Source organism: Hylobates moloch, unplaced genomic scaffold (assembly GCF_009828535.3).
Source record: "Hylobates moloch isolate HMO894 unplaced genomic scaffold, HMol_V3 SCAFFOLD_19, whole genome shotgun sequence".
NCBI lineage: Eukaryota > Metazoa > Chordata > Mammalia > Primates > Hylobatidae > Hylobates > Hylobates moloch.
The window spans coordinates 34520733-34540708 of NW_026652294.1; the positions used below are offsets into that span (position 1 = coordinate 34520733).

At 47.8% G+C, this 19976-nt stretch overlaps 2 protein-coding genes across 8 annotated transcripts in view; one reads left to right on the plus strand and one right to left on the minus strand.

Annotated features, from left to right (window-relative positions):
- RPA1 (replication protein A1) overlaps nucleotides 1–4225 on the minus strand; it is a 65556-nt gene extending 61331 nt beyond the window's left edge. Inside the window, exon 1 of one of the 2 annotated variants that reach the window (XM_032138993.2) lies at nucleotides 4074–4225. In XM_032138993.2, coding sequence (XP_031994884.1) covers nucleotides 4074–4106 — 33 coding nt within the window. In that variant the 5' untranslated portion in view covers nucleotides 4107–4225. Of the gene's footprint in view, nucleotides 1–3105; nucleotides 3124–4073 lie in introns of those variants that run through there. The other variant, XM_058431514.1, reaches the window with a different exon arrangement.
- A 129-nt stretch (nucleotides 4226–4354) lies between these two features.
- Nucleotides 4355–19976, plus strand: part of SMYD4 (SET and MYND domain containing 4) — a 55438-nt gene continuing 39816 nt past the window's right edge. For 4 of the 6 annotated variants that reach the window (XM_032138995.2, XM_058431272.1, XM_058431273.1 and 1 more), the window contains exons 1-2: nucleotides 4355–4475; nucleotides 6068–6213. In XM_032138995.2, the coding sequence (XP_031994886.1) occupies nucleotides 6080–6213 (134 nt within the window). In that variant the 5' untranslated portion in view covers nucleotides 4355–4475; nucleotides 6068–6079. Of the gene's footprint in view, nucleotides 4476–6067; nucleotides 6214–19976 lie in introns of those variants that run through there. The other 2 variants (XM_058431275.1, XM_058431277.1) reach the window with 2 other exon arrangements.

Sequence of the window (19976 nt, forward strand, 5' to 3'; positions counted from 1 at the left end):
CTTTCTTTCTTTTTTTTTGAGAGTCTCGCTCTGTCGCCCAGTCTGGAATGCACTGGTACGATCTCGGCTCACTGCCACCTCCGCCTGCCTCGTGGGTTCAAGCAATTATCCTGCCTCAGGCTCTCAAGCAGCAGGGATTACAGGCACATGCCACCACACCCAGCTAATTTTGTATTTTTAGTAGACCAGGGTTTCTGCATGTTGGCCAGGCTGATCTCGAACTCCTGACCTCAAGTGATCCACCTGCCTTGGCCTCCTAAAGTGCTTAGATTACAGGCATGAGCCACTGCGCCTGGCCCATGATCAGTCTTTTTAAAAGTGAAGAACCATTCTTTTTTTTTTTTTCTTTTGAGATGGAGTTTTGCTCTTGTTGCTGGAGTGCAATGGTGCGATCTCGGCTCACCGCAACCTCTACCTACCTCTACCCCAGGAGAATCAAGAGATTCTCCTGCCTCAGCCTCCCAAGTAGCTGGGATTACAGGCATGCACCACCACGCCTGGATAATTTTGTATTTTTAATAGAGACAGAGTTTCTCCATGTTGGTCAGGCTGGTCTCAAACTCCTGATCTCAGGTGATCTGCCTGCCTCGGCCTCCCACAGTGCTGGGATTACAGGCGTGAGCCACTGCGCCTGGCCTAGAAACAGTCTTAATTTGTCTTAAAGACACAAGGTAGCAGCTATAAAGTAAATGAAGGCTACAATTTAAAGTCACTTCCCCAGTTTCAGCATTCACACATTCCTAATTTAAATATTCACTTGAGTCCAACAATAGTTCTTCCTGTTCCTGTTTTTCCCCCAAGCTGCCTTTCTTCCCCATTCACCTGTCCCTTTCTTCCCACTGCCTCATTTATTCATGCAACTAGCAAGCATTTATTCAGCACCTAAAACTTGCCAGCACTTCTCCAGGTACTGGGGATACGATGCAGAGTAAAATAACCCAGACCTGATTGCAGGCCTCATGGAATTTACAGAAAGTATTAGGCCAAGCACAGTGGCTCAAGCCTGTGATCCCAGCATACTGGGAGGCCAAGGTGGGCGGATCTCTTGAGGCCAGGAGTTCGAGACCAGCCTGGCCTACATGGTGAAACCCTGTCTCTACTAAAAATACAAAAATTAGCAGGGTGTGGTGGTGGGCACCTGTAATCCCAGCTATTAGGGAGGCTAAGACAGGAGAATCGCTTGAACCCGGGAGGCAGAGGTTGCAGTGAGCCGAGAATGTGCCACTGCACTGAAGTCTGGGCAACAGAGCAAGACTCTGTCTCAAAACAAACAAACACAGTAATAATTTTAAAATTTTAAAAAGAAACTGACAAATCAAACATAAAACTGTATCTGTAATTATTAATAGGTAACATAAATACTGAGCATTTACTATGTATCAGTGTGCTATGCACTTTAAATTTAATAACTTACTCCATCCTCCTACTAATCTTATGCAATAGATATCATTGCCCTCGTTTTACAGAAAAGAAACAGTTTAGTATCTTGCCTCAAGTCATGCATCTAATAAGTGAATGGGGTCGTGCGTGGTGGCTCACACCTGTAATCCCAGGACTCTGGGAGGCCGAAGCAGGTGGATTGCCTGAGGTCAGAAGTTCGAGACCAGCCTGGCCAACATGGTGAAACACCATCTCTATTAAAAATACAAAAATTAGCCGGGCATCATGGCAGTCTCCTGTAATCTCAGCTACCTGGGATGCTGAAGGAGGAGAATTGCTTGAACCCAGGAGGCGGAGGTTTGCAGTGAGCCAAGATCGTTCCACTGCACTCCAGCCTGGGCAACAGAGTGAGACTCCATCTCAAAAATAAAAAAATAAATAAATCGATAAGTGAATGAACAGGAATTGGGGTCTCAAAGGGACTTAGCCTAGTAAGGGAAGTCACAAATGAGCTGAGATATGAAGATAGTGTTTGCCAGTGTGGGGAAGAGTGAAAAACCACCTAGGCAGTGGGTAGAGGGAAAAGAATGTTCAGGGCCGGGTGCGGTGGCTCACGCCTGTCATCCCAGCATTTTGGGAGGCCGAGGCGGGCGGGTCACCAGAGGTTGGGAGTTCAAGACCAGCCTGGGCAACATGGTGAAACCCTTGTGTCTACTAAAAACACAAAAAATTACCCGGGTGTGGTGGTACGTGCCTGTAATCCCAGCTACTCTGGAGGCAAAGGCACAAGAATTGCTTGAACCCGGGAGGCAGAGGTTGCAGTGAGCCGAGATTGTGCCACTGTACTCCAGCCTGGGGCGGTGGTGGGGGGGTATGGGGAGAAAGAGCGAGACTCCGCCTCAAAAAAAAAAAAAAAGGCCAGGCGCAGTGGCTCACACCTGTAATCCCAGCACTTTGGGAGGCCGAGGCGGGCAGATCACAAGGTCAGGAGATTGAGACCATCCTGGCTAACATGGTGAAACCCCGTCTCTACTAAAAAATACAAAAAATTAGCCGGGCGTGGTGGCGGGCGCCTGTAGTCCCAGCTATTCGTGAGGCTGAGGCAGGAGAATGGCGTGAACCCGGGAGGCAGAGCTTGCAGTGAGCCGAGATTGCGCCACTGCACTCCAGCCTGGGCAACAGAGTGAGATTCCATCTCAAAAAAAAAAAAAAAAAGTTCAAAGGCCCCATGGAAGAAGGTAGGAGTATGGAATATACCAGAAATCTAAATTAAAAAAAAAAAATTTTGGGGGTGACTGGACAGGTAGGCTGAGAGTATGCTGTGGATGGGAATGGTGGCAGGAACGTATGCTGAGTGGAAGTAAGCAGCTCAGGCAAAAAAAAATGATGGTGCCAGTATGGATGGAGAGAAGCCGGTGGGCTTGATAGATCTACGCGGAAGTAAAATACACTTCACTTGGTGAGGGACTGGACGCCCAGGTGATGGACAATGTAGGAGGAATAATTTCTCAATTTCTGGTTAGCAATCAACTGAAAAGATAATGGTGCCATCCGTGGAGATAGGGATCAAGAGGCCCAGACTTAGAAAGATAAAGAATTTGCTTTGGGATATGTATATTGAACTTAAAACCCTCTGAAGCATGGAATAAGCAGACAGATGACAGAAGTTTGTCTTTTAGAGTAAAGGTGGCTCAGTACAAAGAAATTTGTGAGCAACTGACATACATTAATAGATGGCAATGGAATTGCCTTGGGGCCGGGCTTGGTGGTTCATGCCTGTAATTCCAGCATTTTGGGAGGCCGAGGCGGGCGGATCACTTGAGGTCTGGTGTTCGAGATCAGCCTGGCCAACATGATGAAACCCAGTCTCTAATAAAAACACAAAAAGTAGCCGAGTGTGGTGGCGCACACATGTAGTCCCAGCTACTCGGGAGGCTGAGACAGGAGACTCGCTTGAATCCGGGAGACCGAGGTTGCAGTGAGCCGAGATCGCGCCTCTGCACTCCAGCCTGGGCGACAATGAGTGTCGCCCAGGCTGGAGAAAAAAAAAAAAAAAAGAAATTGCCTCGGGAATCAAGAGGGCCTAGAGGGAGCCTTGATTCAACAAAAGTTTACAAAGAGGGGCCTGCAAATAAGACGGGGATAGACCTGCCAAGCTGAGCCACTAAAACCCAAGGAAGAGGGTGTGACCAGAAGCAAGCAGGGCTCAAATGCAAACGCTGCTGAGAACTCAGGTAAGCTGAAAACGGAAAAGGGCTGGATTTAGCAACTTGGAGGCCACTGGTACCTTCAGCCAGAGTTTTCTACAGCGATCAAGGGGATGACTGGAGTGGGTTAAAGAGTTGATGAGAGGCGAGGAAAGGAAGTGGCTGAAACCAGACAAGAAGTTTGGCTGTGGGTGGGGAAAGAAGAGGCAGAAAGTGTCCGCAGGTGGAAGATGCAGAGAAAGGCAAGCGTTTAGTTTGTTCTTAAGTAGGAAAAATGTGAGCATGTTTTAAAGACGATCGAAAGAATGCTTTGAGGAGGGGGTGATGACACTAGAAGGACGCCCGGCAGGTCCCCACCGCCCCCCGCCATCTCCTCCCCTCGCGTTCATCCCCCGTCGCCCCGCGCTCCCCTCCCCCTCTCCACTCCGCGAGGCTCGGGGCCGCAGCTACCACGGACCGCCAGCCCGGCCCCCGGCACCTCCTCACCGCAATGGCCCCCTCGCTCAGTTGGCCGACCATGGCTCCACCGCCCAGATTTCCGCGCGGACCCCGCAACAGCTCGACCTTCCCCACCCGGGTCCCGCGCGCTGCGCAGTTATTGGCCCGAGAAGTTGCGCGCGCCGCTCCCGCCCCCGACGTGCGCGCGGCTCAGGGGCGGGCCCGGGCGCTGCGCAGCCGCCGTATTGGCCGAGGCGCGGCCCACGTGACCCACCCGTGGTCCCAAGCGAGGCCCGGCGCGGGACGCCGGACGCGGGGCGGGGCGGAGCCGGGCGCCAAGGGGTGCGCCAGTAGCTGCGCGGGCGCTGGGAGGGAGTCCGGGGCCCGGTTCCGGCCGCCTCTGAGCGGGCTCTCGAGGCGTTCTCGCCTCGGTCTCTGGCCAGTGCACAGGTTGGTATCCCAGAGGGGGTGAAAGCTGTTCCTTGAGAGCTCAGCTGCTAAATAGAGTCGCAGCAGTGGCCCGGTTCCTCCAGCAACGCGGGGCTGACTTCCCGCCCGGGCCAAGCCCTGAGCTTGGCACCCTGGCGGCGGGGGGTGGGGGGGCCGGTCTCCGAAAGGGAATCAGACCCAGCCCCCGTCCTTAGAGAAGAGGACAGTGTGTGGGGGCACTTTATGTCGTGAGTAACCCCACCTCCAGGTAGACGTGGTACAGGCGCCAAGGGTGTTGGAATCACAGCTGGGCAATCAGAGACGCCTTCCCGGAGGAGGTGCCATTTGAGTCGAGTCGAAGAACGTGTGGGAATTTTCCAGGTGTACTCCATAAGCCAGGGTAGGGTTGGTCTGGAAAGCATGAATAGCCTATGCCAAAACATTGGAGAGATGAAATAGCCTGGCAAGCCGGGGATAGCGATAAGTAGTTCAGTATGCAAGGGTGCAGAGGAGCAAGTGACACCTGAGAATTAGAAAGTCAGCCAAGGGTCAAGTAAGGACGGTTTTGTCCTGGGCTTTCGGGTATGCTTGGAGTAGTGTTGATGAACTTAAGGCAGAGCACTGATTTCTGTCTCAGTGTTGGAGGCTGGATTGAAGGTGGGGAGTGGTGCCAATGGCATGGACACTAATTATGACACTCTAGGAAGAATGCCAGACGAGATGGTGAGGACTTAATCCGAACGCTGAACTATGTAAGAGAGAGAAATACCTGTTAATTGAATAGTTGCTGGAGTGGGTGAGAAAGAAAAATCTGGGGTGTGTCTCAGGTTTCAGACTTGAGAAACTAGAGGGATCAGGCCTGTAATCCCAGCTACGCGGAGGCTGAGGCAGGAGAATTGCTTGAACCTGTGAGGCAGAGGGTGCGGTGAGCCGAGATGGTTCCACTGCACTCCAGCCTGGGCGACAGAGCAAGACTCCGTCTCACACACACAAAAAAAAGACACTAGGGGATCTAAGAGGACACAGATGGTAGCTATCTAGTCTGCTTCGTCTTTGTTGTATAACCATCACCTGCATGATGGCTGTGACAAAGTAGTCTTTCAGTAAATATTTCTGAATGGAAGGATGTTGAGTGAATTGCTGTGAGAGAATATAGATCCTTCCTTAGCATATAAACTAGACGAAAAGACCACAAGAATTGATTTTATTGTTTCAGGCTTCGTTGAATGAAATCTTGATTTTCCTTTCTTTTTTTTTTTTTTTTTTTTTTGAGACAGAGTCTTGCTCTGTTGCCCAGGCTGGAGTGCAGTGGCACAATCTCAGCTGACTGCAACCTCTGCGTCCCCAGTTCAAGCGATTCTCTTGCCTCAGCCTCCTGAGTAGCTGGGACTACAGGTGTGCGCCACCACACCCGGCTAATTTTTTTGTATTTTTAGTAGAGACGGGGTTTCACTGTGTTAGCCAGAATGGTCTCGATCTCCTGACCTCGTGATCCACCTACCTCGGCCTTCCAAAGTGCTGGGATTACAGATGGGAGCCACCGCACCTGGCTGAACCCTTGATTTTCTACAATTGTGCATTTGTAGATTCCTATTTTCTTACTCATTTTATAGATCAAAAGCAGCATGGATCTGCCTGTGGATGAGTGGAAATCATACTTGCTTCAAAAGTGGGCTTCACTCCCGACGTCTGTTCAGGTCACAATTTCTACAGCAGAGACCTTGAGGGATATCTTTCTTCACTCCTCTTCACTTCTTCAGTAAGTAAATCAAGCTTTAACAAGCTTTAACAAGGGAATTGTGAGCTGAAAAATGTTCTATTTTGTCATTTGCTCTGAAGTAACGTGTCTCTCTTAAATAAAGATTGAGTCTTGCTATGTTGACCAGGCTGGTCTCAAATTTCTGGGCTCAAGCAGTCCTCCCACCTTGGCCTCCCAAGGTGCTGGGAGTACAGGCGTGAGCCACCATGTCTGGCCCAGTAATATCTCTTTTCGATGGAAAATGCCTGAAGTACTTTTCCTGGTTCCTTTCTATCCCAGCATGTCCTGTGAACTAATTCACTTATGTCATCCTGCAGGATTAGCCAGATCTTTCCTCAGGAAAGCTCTCCCTGAGCCTCAGCTGGGCCGTCTTCACTCTGTACATTGACAACGCCGTGTGATTTTCCTTTATATATGTGTGTGCTCTTTTGACTAATGCCTGCCTTTGCCGCTAGACTGTGAACTTCGTGAGGGAAGGGACCATGTTTGTATTTGTTTTTCTTTTTTTTTTCTTTTTTTTTTTTTTTTTGAGACGGGGTCTCGCTCTGTCACCCAGGCTAGAGTGCAGTGGCGCAATCTCAGCCCACTGCCTCCGCCTCCCGGGTTCAAGCGAATCTCGTGTCTCAGCTTCCTGAGTACTTGGGATTACAGTCGCACACCACCATGCCCAGCTAATTTATTTATTTATTTATTTTTATTTTATTTTATTTTTTTTGAGACAAGGTCTCACTCTCTCACCCAGTCTGGAGTGCAGTGGCACAATCTCAGCTCACTGCAACCTCCGCCTCCTGGGTTCAAGCGATTCTCGTGCCCAAGCGTCCCGAATAGCTAGGATTACAGGCGTACGCCATCATGCCCAGCTCATATTTTTGTATTTTTAGTAGAGACGGGGTTTCACCATGTTGGCCAGGCTGGTCTCGAACTCCTGCCCTCAGATGATCTTTGTCTTTGTGCCAGGAACTGGCACAGTGCCTGGCACTTAGTAGGCGGTCATATATTAATTGAATGAAATAATGAGTTCAGTTTTGAGCCTTGCCCGTTCAGATACTCGGTGCAATTAGGGTTATACTTTTGTTGTTATTCTTCATTTCTTTTCTTTTCTTTTTTTTTTTTTTTTTAGACAGAGTTTTGCTCTTGTTGCCCAGGCTGGAGTGCAGTGGTGCAGTCTTGGCTCACTGCAACCTCCGCCTCCCAAGTTCAAGTGATTCTCCTGCCTCAGCCTCCCGAGTAGCTGGGATTGCAGGCGCGTGCCACCACACCCGGCTAATTTTGCATTTTTAATAGAGATGGAGTTTTTGCCATGTTGGGCAGGCTGGTCTCCAACTCCTGGCCTCAGGTGATCTGCCCACCTTGGCCTCCCAAAGTGCTGGGATTGCAGGCATGAGCCACCACGCCCGGCCCCCCAGTGCATTTTTATTTCTCATGTGTGTTGCCTATTTGTGTCCCTTGCCCATTTTCTAGCAGGTTGTCTTTCTTTCTCTTGTTCATTTGTAGGAGACCTTCATAAATCTAGCTGTGTATGATTCTTTGCTATATAAGTTATTCCCAATCTGTTTATCTTTTTTACCCTATTTACAGTGTAAATTTTTTACATTTACGTTGTATATAAATTGTGTATGTTTTGAATTTTTAAATTTCATTCAAAATTTTTTTAGAGACAAGGTCTCAGTATGTCTCTCAGGCTGACCTCGAGCTCCTGGGCTCAAGCGATCCTCCTGCCTTGCTTAGGATGGTGGAGTAAACCATCCTAAGCAAGACACACAACCCAGAAGCTATAAAAGAAGATGAGGTTGGGTGCGGTGGCTCATGCCTGTAAACCTAGGACTTTGGGAGTCGGAGGGAGGATTGCTTGAGCCTAGGAGCCTGGGCAACGTCGTGAGATTCCATTTTCTGTAAACAAATTTTAAAAATTAGCCAAGCCTGGTGGCATGTGCCTGTCATCCTAGCTACTCAGGAGGCTGAGGTGGGAGGATCACTTGAACCTGGGAGGTCAAGGCTGCAGCGAGCCATGATCATGCCACTGCACTCCATCCTGGGTGACAGAACAAGACTATTTCTCAAAAAAAAAAAAAAAAAGGAAAATGACAGATATGGCTGTATAAAAATCAAGCCAGACAAGGTGACATGTGCCTGTAATTCCAACTACTTGGGAGTTGATAAAAATGTTCTTTGTTTTCTGCTAACATTTTTTTACCTTTAGCTCTCTAATCCTTCTGCACTTTTTCCTCCAGCTTTATTGAGGTATAATTGACAAAATATACGTCGAAGGTGTACAACATGATGTTATGACGTACGTATACATCTCCAATTGATTTTGTGTACTATGTGAAGGAATAGTCTCACTTTTTTTCCAGGTGGACAATTTTTCTATAGCATTTAATGAATGACGTGTCTTTTCCCCAGTGCTTGCAAATGCCACACTTATTAAAAATTAAATTCCTACTCATGTTACTCCATTCTCATGTTGCTATCGAGAAATACCCACGACTGGGTAGTTTATAAAGAAAAGAGATTTAATTGACTCACACATGGCTGGGAAGACCTCAGGAAACTTACAATCATGGTGCAAGACGAAGGGGAAAAAAGGCCCAGCCCTCACAGGGTGGCAGGAAGGAGAAGTGCTGAGCAAAGGGGGAAAGCCCCTTATAAAATCATCAGATTTCACCGGGTGCGGTGGCTCACACCTGTAATCGCAGCACGTTGGGAGGCTGGGGCAGGAGGATCACTTGAGGTCAGGAGTTCAAGACCAGCCCGGCCAACATGGTGAAACCCCATCTCTACCAAAAATGCAAAAAAAGAAAAAAAAAAAATTAGCCGGGCATTGTGGCGCATGCCTGTAATCCCACCTACTCAGGAGGCTGAGACAGGAGAATTGCTTGAACCTGGGAGGCGGAGGTTGCAGTGAGCTGAGATCGTGCCACTGCACTCCAGCCTGGGCGACAGAGCAAGACTCCATCTCAAAAAATAAAAATAAAATAAAAATATAAATAAAATAATCAGACTTGATGAGAACTCATTATCACAAGAACAGCATGAGGAAACCATTCCCACGATCCCTCCCATCGGGTCCCTCCGACAGCACAGGCTTCTGGGAATTATAGTTCCCAGAAGTCAGGAGCTTGAGACCAGCTTTGGCCTCCCAAAGTGCTGGGATTACAGGCATGAGTCACCATGCCCGGCCAGCTTGTCAAGTTCTATAAAAGATGTTGTTGGGCTTTTGATTGGGAATGTGTTGGATTTATAGATTCACTTAAGGAGACCTGACATCTTTATAATATTAAATTTCCTAATCCAAATAAAGGGTATGTCTTCTCATTTATTTAAGGCTTCTTTTACGTCCTTAAGTAAAGTTTTATAGTTTTCTTTATATTGGCTTTACACATTTCATGTTCGACTTATTCTTGTTGGAAGGTTTTTGTTGTTACTGTGAGTAAGGCTTTTCCCCCCAATTACATTCTCTAATTGGTGATTGGTGGTGTAAATAAAAGGTAAGAGTTTTAAAATCATCTGACCAGGTGCGGTGGCTCACACCTGTAATCCCAGCATGTTGGGAGCTCAAGGCAGGTGGATCACCTGAGGTCAGGAGTTCAAGACCAGCCTGGGCAATGTGGTGAAACCCTATCTCTACTAAAAATACAAAAAATTAGCTGGCCATGGTGGCGGGCACCTGTAATCCAGCTGATACCATGGTGGGTTATGGTAGCCTCAGAATGAATTGGAGAGCTTCCCGCCTTTTTCTATGCTCTGAAATAGCTTATATAATGTAGGAATTATGTGGTTCTTAAAGGCTAGTAGAAAAATCATGTAAAACTATGTAGGCCGGATGCCTTAGTGAAAATATTTTCCTTCATTAGTTTAATTTTTTATCAGAATAATATGCATACATACTTTAAGAAATCAAATAGTGCTTCAAAACTTATCAGGAAAAACAGCAACTCCCTGTCCACTCTTCCCCATTCCTGATTCTTATTCCCCAGAGACAGCTACTTTAAATTAACTGTTTCTTCTGGCGTTTATTTTATTTATTTATTTTTTTTGTGAGTCAGAGTCTCACTCTGTTACCAGGCTGGAGTGCAGTGGCGCGATCTCCATTCACTGCAACATCTGCCTACCAGGTTCAAGTGATTATCTTGCCTCAGCCTCCCGAGTAGCTGGGATTATAGGCATGCACTACTATGCCCAGCTAATTTTTATATTTTTAGTAGAGACAGGGTTTCACCATGTTGGCCAGGCTAGTCTCAAACTCCTGACCTCAAGTGATCCACCCTCAGCCTCCCAAAGTGCTGGGGTTACAGGCATGAGCCACCACACCTTTTTTTTGTTTGTTTGTTTGAGACAGGATCTCACTCTGCCGCCCAGGCTGGAGTGCAATGGCGCGATCTCGGCTCACTGCAACCTCTGCCTCCCAGGTTCAAGCGATTCTCATGCCTCAACCACCCAAGTAGCTAGGATTACAGGTGTGCACCATTACAACCAGCTAATTTTTGTATATTTAGTAGAGATGGGGTTTCACCATGTTGGCCAGGCTGGTCTCAAACTCCCAACCTCAGGTGATCTGCCCACCTTGGTCTCCCAAAGTGCTGGGATTACAGGCATGAACCACTGTGCCCAGCCTTCTGACAATTTATTATTTCTAAACATTGCAAATACTGCTCTTTCTTGAGTTTGTATAATTTTAGATGTAATTTTGCTCTCTCATTCCCAACTTACAGGAATATACTTTGTTTTTTGTTTTTGTTTTTTTTTTTGAGATGGAGTTTCGCTTTTGTCGCCCAGCCTGGAGTGCAATAGCTCCGTCTTGGCTCACAGCAACCTCCGCCTCCTGGGTTGAAGTGATTCTCCTGCCTCCACCTCCTGAGTAGCTGGGATTACAGGTGTGTGCCACCACGCCCAGCTAATTTTGTATTTTTAGTAGAGACGGGATTTCTCCATGTTGGTCAGGCTGATCTCAAACTCCTGACCTCAGGTGATCCACCCTCCTCGGCCTCCCAAAGTGCTGGGATGACAGGCGTGAGCCACCATGCCTGGCCTATACTTTGTTTTTCCCTCATTCCCTCATGATAACTGTTATAAACAATAGAATATTAAATTGATTGAACCAACATTCAACGCATACACTCTTCTGTCTGTGTGAGTCTTGCTCACATGAACCGTGAAGGATGCTTTGAATTACACTTCCTTTCTTGTACTGCTCTCGTTTCCCCTGGGGTTAATAAATCACCTCCATTTTGGTTTGCTCTGTATGTCTCTCACTAATTCATACCCAGACCTCTCTCCTTAAAAACAAGTTAGCTCAAAAAGCTATTTGTAAGTCTGTTCAATCACAATCTAAAGTAACCAAAAAAGATTTAAACTTCTGATCTCCACATGCATGCCTGTTAGGTTAAAAAATAGGAACTGGCCCTTTAAAGTTTAAAGCCAAGCACACTTTTCTTTCTTGCCAATGGACATTCTTTGAGGAATGTTTTCCCACAAGAAATGCCTTTCATCTATTGAAAACCTTTTGAGACAGAAGACCTCCCACTGTCCACCCCTACCTCCCCACTCCTGCAATTAATCATCTCCCAGAGTGTCGTAGGAAATTCTTAATAGCTTCACTATCCACACTCAGCCTTATTGTTTGTTTTTATTTTGTGCTGATTCAACTGGAATAACCTGTGTCAGAAAACAAGGAAGTGCTCGAAGACTAATAGATTTATATAAAAAACAGCGTAGGCCAGGTATGGTGACACCACTCACACCTGTAATCCCAACACTTTGGGAGGCTTAGGCAAGAGGATTGCTGGAACCCAGGAGTTTGAGACCAGCCTGGGCAACATAGTGAGACTGTGTCTCCACAAAAAAAATTAAAAGTTAGCTGGGCATGGTGTCACCTGCCTGTAGTCATAGCTACTTGGAAGGCTGAGGTGGGAAAATCGCTTGAGCCCAGGATGCCGAGGCTGTAGTGAGCTATGATGGTACCACTGTCCTCTAGCCTGGGCAACAGAGCAAGACCCTGGATCAAAAACAACAGAAAAGAACATAGGAACCAGTCAGAAGAGGTTGTCACTGGCCAATATTAGCATAATTTGACCAAGAAAAAGTATAATGGTGATAATAGTTTACATTAATAAATTGTTTAAGTCCACAGTGGTACTCTAAATATCTGAGTTTACTTTCTTAATTGACTTTTGGCCGGGCATGGTGGCTTATGCCTATAATCCCAGCACTTTGGGAAGCCAAGGCGGGTGGATCACCTGAGCTTAGGAGTTTGAGACCAGCCTGGCCAACATGGTGAAACCCCATCTCTACTAAAAATTAGCTGGATGTGGTGTCAGGTGCCTGTAATCCCAGGTACTTGGGAGGCTGAGGCAGAAGAATTGCTTGAACCCCAGAGGTGACGGTTGCAGTGAGCCAGGATTGCACCACTGCACTCCAGCCTGGGAAACAGAGTGAGACTCTGTCTCAAAACAAACAAAAATAAGTAAATACATATTATATCTGTGTAAATATTGCTCACACGAAACAAGTAAAAGAAGGGAAAGGAGAAAGTTTGTCTTTTCAAAAGAATGCCAACTAATAAATTTAGAAATAATGGTAGAATTAGAAAAATCACCATTTTGTAACCCCTAGTGTGATGAATGATTCTGGCAATTATCAGTGGATGCTCAAACATTTAGAAGTAACATCATTGGGAAACAGGCTCTTCACATGATCTCAAAGTATGGCCCTATAGAGAATTTAAGTACAAGGGAAAGGTGTCTTTACATTGCAAAGATTCAGCAATTGCCACCTTAAGTAAGTGACCAAACTTAGCTTCCACAGTACTGGGGAGACATTATATGTCTCCTGATTTGAGGCAACAAGAAGTATATAGATTTAACTATATAGTCGTTTTGTTTGTTTGTTTGTTCTGAGACGTAGTCTCTCTGTCTCCCAGGCTGGAGTACAGTGGCACAATCTCTGCTCACTGCAACCTCTGCCTCCCGGATTCAAGCGATTCTCCTACCTGGGCCTCCTGGGTAGCTGGGATTACAGGCATGAGCCACTGTGCCTGGCTAATTTTTGTATTTTTAATAGAGATGGGGTTTCACCATGTTGCCCAGGGTGGTCTTGAACTCCTGACCTCAGGTGATTCACCTGCCTCGGCCCCCCAAAGTGCTGGGATTACAGGTGTGAGCCACCACACTCGGCCGTATTCTTAATAAAAATTGTTTAATGTGAATCTAACCATGAGGGAACAATGAGGCGAAACCAGAATGTGAAACATTTTTCTGGTGTTGAATCTTTTAAAAAAATTACTCGAAAAAAAATTGTAATTGGCCAGGTGCAGTGGCTCACACCTATAATCCCAGCACTTTGGGAGGCTGAAGCAGGTGGATCCCTTGAGCCCAGGAGTTTGAGGCCAGCCTGGGCAACACAGCGAGACCCCATCTCTATTTCATAAAAATAAAAAGTAATTTAGCCAGGCATGGTAGTACGTGCCTATAGTCCCAGCTACTCGGGAGGCTGAGGCAGGAGGTAGAGGTTGCAGTGAGCAGAGGTCGTACCACTGCACTCCAGCCTGAGCAATGGAAGTGAGACCCTGTCTCAAAAAAAAAATTAAAAATAAATTTAAAAATTATAGCACTATCTAAAAAGAGGCTAACGAGAAATAACTAAATTCAATACATGAGAACATTGATCTTGGATTGGTCAGGGTGAGAAAAAGATACAACAGACGTTTTAGGAATAATTGGTAACATTTAAATTTAAATAATATTTGAATTACTGTTAATTTTTTAGTGATAATGATATTATGGTAATATAGGAGAATGTCCTTATTTTTAAAGCAGAGGCCTGCGAATATTTAGAGGTGAACATCCATGATGCCTATACTTACTTTCAAATGGCTTAGAGAAAAAATGGTGCATATGTGGATATGTCCCAGTTATTAAGCTATTATGTCCAATCTCAGTAATCTGCACTCTACTTTGGGGCCAGAGCTGGGACTTTCTGCTTCGCCAGTTAGCTCCATGAAAGGCTTTACATCCCCAGGGTTCTAGAGAGAGAAGGCAAGGCTGGAGAAAGAAAAAATGTTTTTTTCTGTCTGTATCCTAATGACAATCTACATGCAAAAAGCTGAAGTTGGGCCTTCATATACAAAAATTAACTCAAAATGGATCAAAGACCTAAAGTTAAGAGCTGAGATTGTAAACTTTTTTTTTTTTTTTTTTTTTTGAGACAGAGTCTCACTATGTCGCCCAGGCTGGAGTGCAATGGCGCGATCTTGGCTCACCGCAAGCTCCGCCTCCTGGGTTCATGCCATTCTCCTGCCTCAGCCTCCCGAGTAGCTGGGACTACAGGCACCCGCCACCACACCCGGCTAATATTTTGTATTTTTAGTAGAGACAGGGTTTCACCGTGTCAGCCAGGATGGTCTCGATCTCCTGACCTCGTGATCCGCTCTCCTCGGCCTCCCAAAGTTCTGGGGCGTGATCCACCGTGCCCGGCCAATTGTATACTTCTTAAAAGAAAACATAGGGGAAAATCTTGACATTGGATTTAGCAGTTATTTCTTGCATATGACACCAAAAGCACAGGGAACAAAAGAAAAAATAAACTGTACTTCATCATAATTAAAAACTTCTAGGCTGGGCATGGTGGCTCACAGCTGTAATCCCACCACTTTTTTGAGAGGCCAAGGCAGAAGGATCACTTGAGCCCAGGAGTTCGAGACCAGCCTGGGCAACAAGTGAAACCCCTGTCTCTACAAATAATATAGCCAGGCATGGTGGCGCATGCCTGGAGCCCCAGCTACTCAGGAAGCTGAGGTGGGAGGATTACTTGAGCCTGGGAGGTCATTCAAGGCTGGAGTGAGCCATGACCAAGCCAACTACACTCCAGCCTGGACAACACAGCAAGACCTTGTCTCAAAAAAAAAGTTTTAGGCCACACACAGTGGCTCACGCCTGTAATCCCAGCACTTTGGGAGGCCAAGGTGGGCAAATCAGTTCAGGCCTAGAGTTCAAGACCAGCCTAGACAACATGGTGAAACCCTGTCTCTACTAAAAATACAAAAATTAGCCGGGCATGGTGGTGCGTGCCTGTAGTCCCAGCTACTCGGGAGGCTGAGGCAGGAGAATCACTTGAACCCGGGAGGCAGAGGTTGCAGTGGCCGAGAAACTGCACTCCAGCCTGGGCGACAGAGTGAGACTCTGTCTAAAAAAAAAAAAAAAAAGGTTTTGTACACCAAGGACAGTATCAAGAGAGTGAAAAGATAACCCACAGAATGGGAGAAACTGAAAGAGTAAAGGCAGACCCAGAGCACGCCAAACGCAGTCAAGAGATCTTTATTAGCAGTCAGGTCAGGTCACGCAGAGAGAGAGAGTGCTGTTGGGATGGGATATTTATATCCCTTAGGGCTACGTGGGTATCGATGATTGGGTCTGGGGGGCGGGCCTGGGGATGAGCTGGGGGAGCGGGAGGTGTTATTTTCTTATTGGGTCTTTCTTGGCGGGTTTAACATTGCGTCAGGTGTGGAGAGGGTGGAAGAACCCGGAACTGTCGCCATCTTGTGGTACCTTACGTGTCTGAGCCACCCAACAGTCCTCCCTTTTGTTTTCTTTAAGAGGGGGTTGAGGGGCGTCGTGATTCGTCTGGCTACTTCCTGCTGAGTGGGGGCGTTGTAAGAGGGAAAGAGAGTTTTAGGGAGGGCTGTTAGGGAGGTTTGACACACGGTATGATGGGTATAATAGGAGAACAAGTCCGAGGAGCAGGGCACTATATGTGAACACCTCTTGGGGGGTGTAGGCTGTGAAGGTCACTTGAAGATACAGATCTTCTAATGCCGTAAGCCATCCGAGCGGTAACGATGGATCAGCGATGAGCCAGCTGTCAGTGCAGAGATCGTTGAGGAACTGCTGGAATCAGTGTGTTGTTGTCATTTCGAAGACTGAAGTTTGACTGAAGGGCCATTAGCAGGCTGTGAGACCGTCTATGGAGCCTGCTTCGTCTTCGCAGGTAGCTAAAAGTTGATAATTTCTAAGGAGAAGCTGGTTAAATGTCTAGGGATTGGGCTATAAGTCTGAAAGTTGGGACACACTAGGATTAGTGAAGTGGCTCCTAACCCTGTGCCTAGGAGAGAAGTTGTTAGGGAGATTCCGAGCATGATGGGTAAAAGATTGCTCGTTTTTGTCGAGGGCCTGTGAGAGAATTGGACTCAGGGTGATCAAACTGGTAGGCCTGGAGGCCTTCGGAAAAGGAGAGTAATGTGAGTTGAGAGACTAGAGTGGTAGGTATACAGGGGCCGGGAAGGGAGGAATTGATGGATTTGAAGCAGTCGGAAGTGGGAACTTGAGAGGCATTAAATAGAAGTAGTCCTTGATTGAGGAATAGTTGCCAAGAGGAGTGTATGGGGATGGTGTTGGCTGGTGAGTGTAATTGTGATTGTAGTTGTGCTCACCTAGCGAGATGTGCTCGTTAACTTGGGACAAGGCTTGTTGAGAATTAGTTTTGAGTATGCGGGTGATGGTTAGGGTTTGTGCTGGGTAGGACCAGGCATTGCTTGGGTATCAACTGAGGATGCATTAATGGGGCACCGAGTATAGCTGATGACATTTGTGTGTGACCTTCTGTGAGCATTGTAGGTTTCTTTTACAGTGAATAGGTAGACTGCTAGGGGAGGATCCAAAAAGGGAAGTGACACCCCAGAATTCCCTCAAAACCGAGAAGGTAGCTCCGGTGTCAAGGAGGAATGTGATGAGGCTTCCATCCACCATTAGAGAGACCCTGGGCTCCTGTGTGGTGATAAGTTGTGTCGGGAAAGGAGTCCCAAGGCCCCGTCAGTCTTCGATGGCCAGTCCTAAGAGGTCAGGAGTGGGGCAGTCTACGGCCCAGTGGCCAGGCTGGTGGTGTTTAGGACACGGCCGAGGGGGGGGCCTGGGATTTGGGCACTCTCTGACCCAATGACCTTCCTTTCCACATTTAAAACGGCCCGGGGGGCTGACAGTGAGGCGGATGACTGGAGGATTTATGGCCGTGTGACCGTGATGCGGGCTGAGGAGAGGCCTGGAGGGCTTGTGCTAATAATTGGTATTTTTGCCTCTTTGCTTTCTCGTCCAGGTTATGATAAACCTTGAACGCCATTGCCAATATCTCGGATTGAGGGGTGAAGGGGCCTCTGTCTAACTTTAGTTTTTGTCTGATGTCGGGAAAACTTCGTGCAAAGAAATGGGACATGTGGAGTTGTCTACCATCGGGGGTTTCTGGGTCTGTGTTGGTGTATTGTTGGAGTGCCTTTGTAACGCGGTCTAGAAAGGCGGATGGGTTTTCATGTTTGTCTTGTGTTATTTCATGGAATTTTTCAAAATTAACTGCCTTTTGGGCTGCTTTGCGTAGTCCAGCCATTAGGCAGGTAGCAAAATGGTCTCTGGCTGCTACTCCATTTTGGGTGTTATAGTCCCAGTTAGGCTCTCGCTCGGGCACTGCCTGCGCCCCCAGTGGCAAGGCTGGGGTCGTTTGGTGAACCTCGTCTGCGTAAGTGCGAGCCTGTTCCCAGACTCGTCTACGCTCCTCAGGGAGAAGGGTGTTGGAGAGGACTGTGTAGATGTCATGGAAGGTGAGGCTGTAAGCTTGGAGAAGGTACTGAAATTCCTTAATGTAGGAAGCGGAATTGGAGGTGTAGGAACCTAAGTGTTTTTCGATTTGGGATAAGTCAGCTATGGAGAAGGGAGCGTGGACTCGGACGATACCTTCTGCTCCAGCTACTTCTCTAAGGGGGACAAGAATGGGATGGTGAGATCTCGAGCGGGTGTTGGGAGGGCTAAATGACAGGGGCAGGGGAAGAGGCCGGTGGAAGTGACGAGGAGGAAGTGGAGGAACGGGGGGCGAGTTGGGGAGGGTGGCGGCCGGAAGGCGAGGCAGAGGGTGGTGGTATGGGGGGGGCTCGTCAGCTGGGTCGAAGTCGGGGGCAGAGGGGGGGGTTGGCAGTTTAAGAGCGGCAAGGAGCTGTTGGGGTTCGCAAGGGAGGCAGAGGTTAGGTCTGTCCCGTAGAAGGAAGAAGCCGTGAATATATGGGATCTCTACTCATTTTCCTGTTCGCTCGCAGTAGTTGTAGAGATCTTGAAGGAGATTGGGATCAAGGGACCCGTGCGTGGGCCATTTGTGTTGGTTGTCTAAGGGATAAGTGGGCCAATTTTGAGTGCAGAGTTCAATTAAGCGTCTAGGCTTGATATCTGAGGCGAGGCCTAGAGCGGATAGGTTGTTTAAGAGACATTGTAAAGGGGAGTCGGCCGGCAGGGATGCAGAGCCTCCCATTATGAGAGGCGGGGAATATACGGCGTTGGGCTAGGTAGGGCGTCCCCTACTAGCCGATCGACGGTGTGGTGAGTCAGAGCTTCCGAGTCGATCGTCACCGAAACGGAAGGACTGATGGGCCTTTGGAAGGCCGAGGGCCGTGGGCCACCTGGTACCAGGATTTTAGTGAGCGAGGAGGAGGGGCCCAGGCCGGGCGAGTGAGAGGGAGGGAGAAAACTCAGTTCCCTGGAGGCCGAGACTGGGTTGGGTAACTTGGGGTCCACTGTGGCCTTAAGGGCCCTCGGCGAGCTATGTCTGTTTTGAGAGCGGCTAGGGTGGGGATCGAAGGGCTATGTTAACAGTCTGCCTGAAAGGTAGGCCCCGGAGGGGAAGACTTACTGAAATGAGGGCGGTGTTGTGCGGAGAGGTCGGCGAACAGGAAAATGGGTGAAGACTGGTTTGGGGTCTGGGTCGGGCCTGGAAAAGGATCGGGATCCCACTGAAGGGTGGGGAGTCCCGATCCGAGTCACGGCACCAATGTAAGAGTAAAGGCAGACCCAGAGCACGCTAGACGCAGTCAAGAGATCTTTATTAGCAGAGTCAGGTCAGGTCGCGCGGAGAGAGAGAGAGAGTGCTGTTGGGGTGGGATATTTATATCCCTTAGGGCTACGTGGGTATCGATGATTGGGTCTGGGGGGCGGGCCTGGGGATGAGCTGGGGGAGCGGGAGGTGTTGCTTTCTTATTGGATCTTTCTTGGCGGGTTTAACATTGCGTCAGGTGTGGAGAGGGAGGAAGAACCCGGAACTGTCGCCATCTTGTGGTACCTTACGTGTCTGCGCCACCCAACAGAAACTATTTGCAAATCATATATCAGATAAGAAATTAATATCCGGAATATATAAAGAACTCCTACAACTCAGTAACAAAAAAATCGGATTAAAAAATAGGCGAAGGACTTGACCCATTTCTCCAAAGAAGATACACAAATAGCCAATAAACAGACGAAAAGATGTTCAACATCATTCATAATCAGAGAAACACACACCAAAACCACAGTGAGAGATCACTTCACACACCTACAAAAAGGCCATAGTGTGCCATCATTGTGCCTGTAGCTAGACTGTACCTGTTGCCCAGGTTAGAGTGCAGAATAGCTACTGCCCTCCAGCCTGGGCAACAAAGGGAGACTCCATCTCTTAAAAAAAATTTTTTTTTTTTTTTTTTTTTTTTTTGAGATGGAGTTTCGCTCTTGTTGCCCAGGCTGGAGCGCAATGGCGCTATCTCGGCTCACTGCAACCTCTGCCTCCCGAGTTCAAGCGATTCTCCTGCCTCAGCCCCCCGAGTAGCTGGAATTACATGCACGCACCACCACACCCAGCTAATTTTTTGTATTTTTGGTAGAGACGGGGTTTCACCATGTTAGCCAGGACGGTCTCGATCTCCTGACCTTGTGATCCACCCGCCTAGGCCTCCCAAAATGCTGGGATTACAGGCGTGAGCCACCACG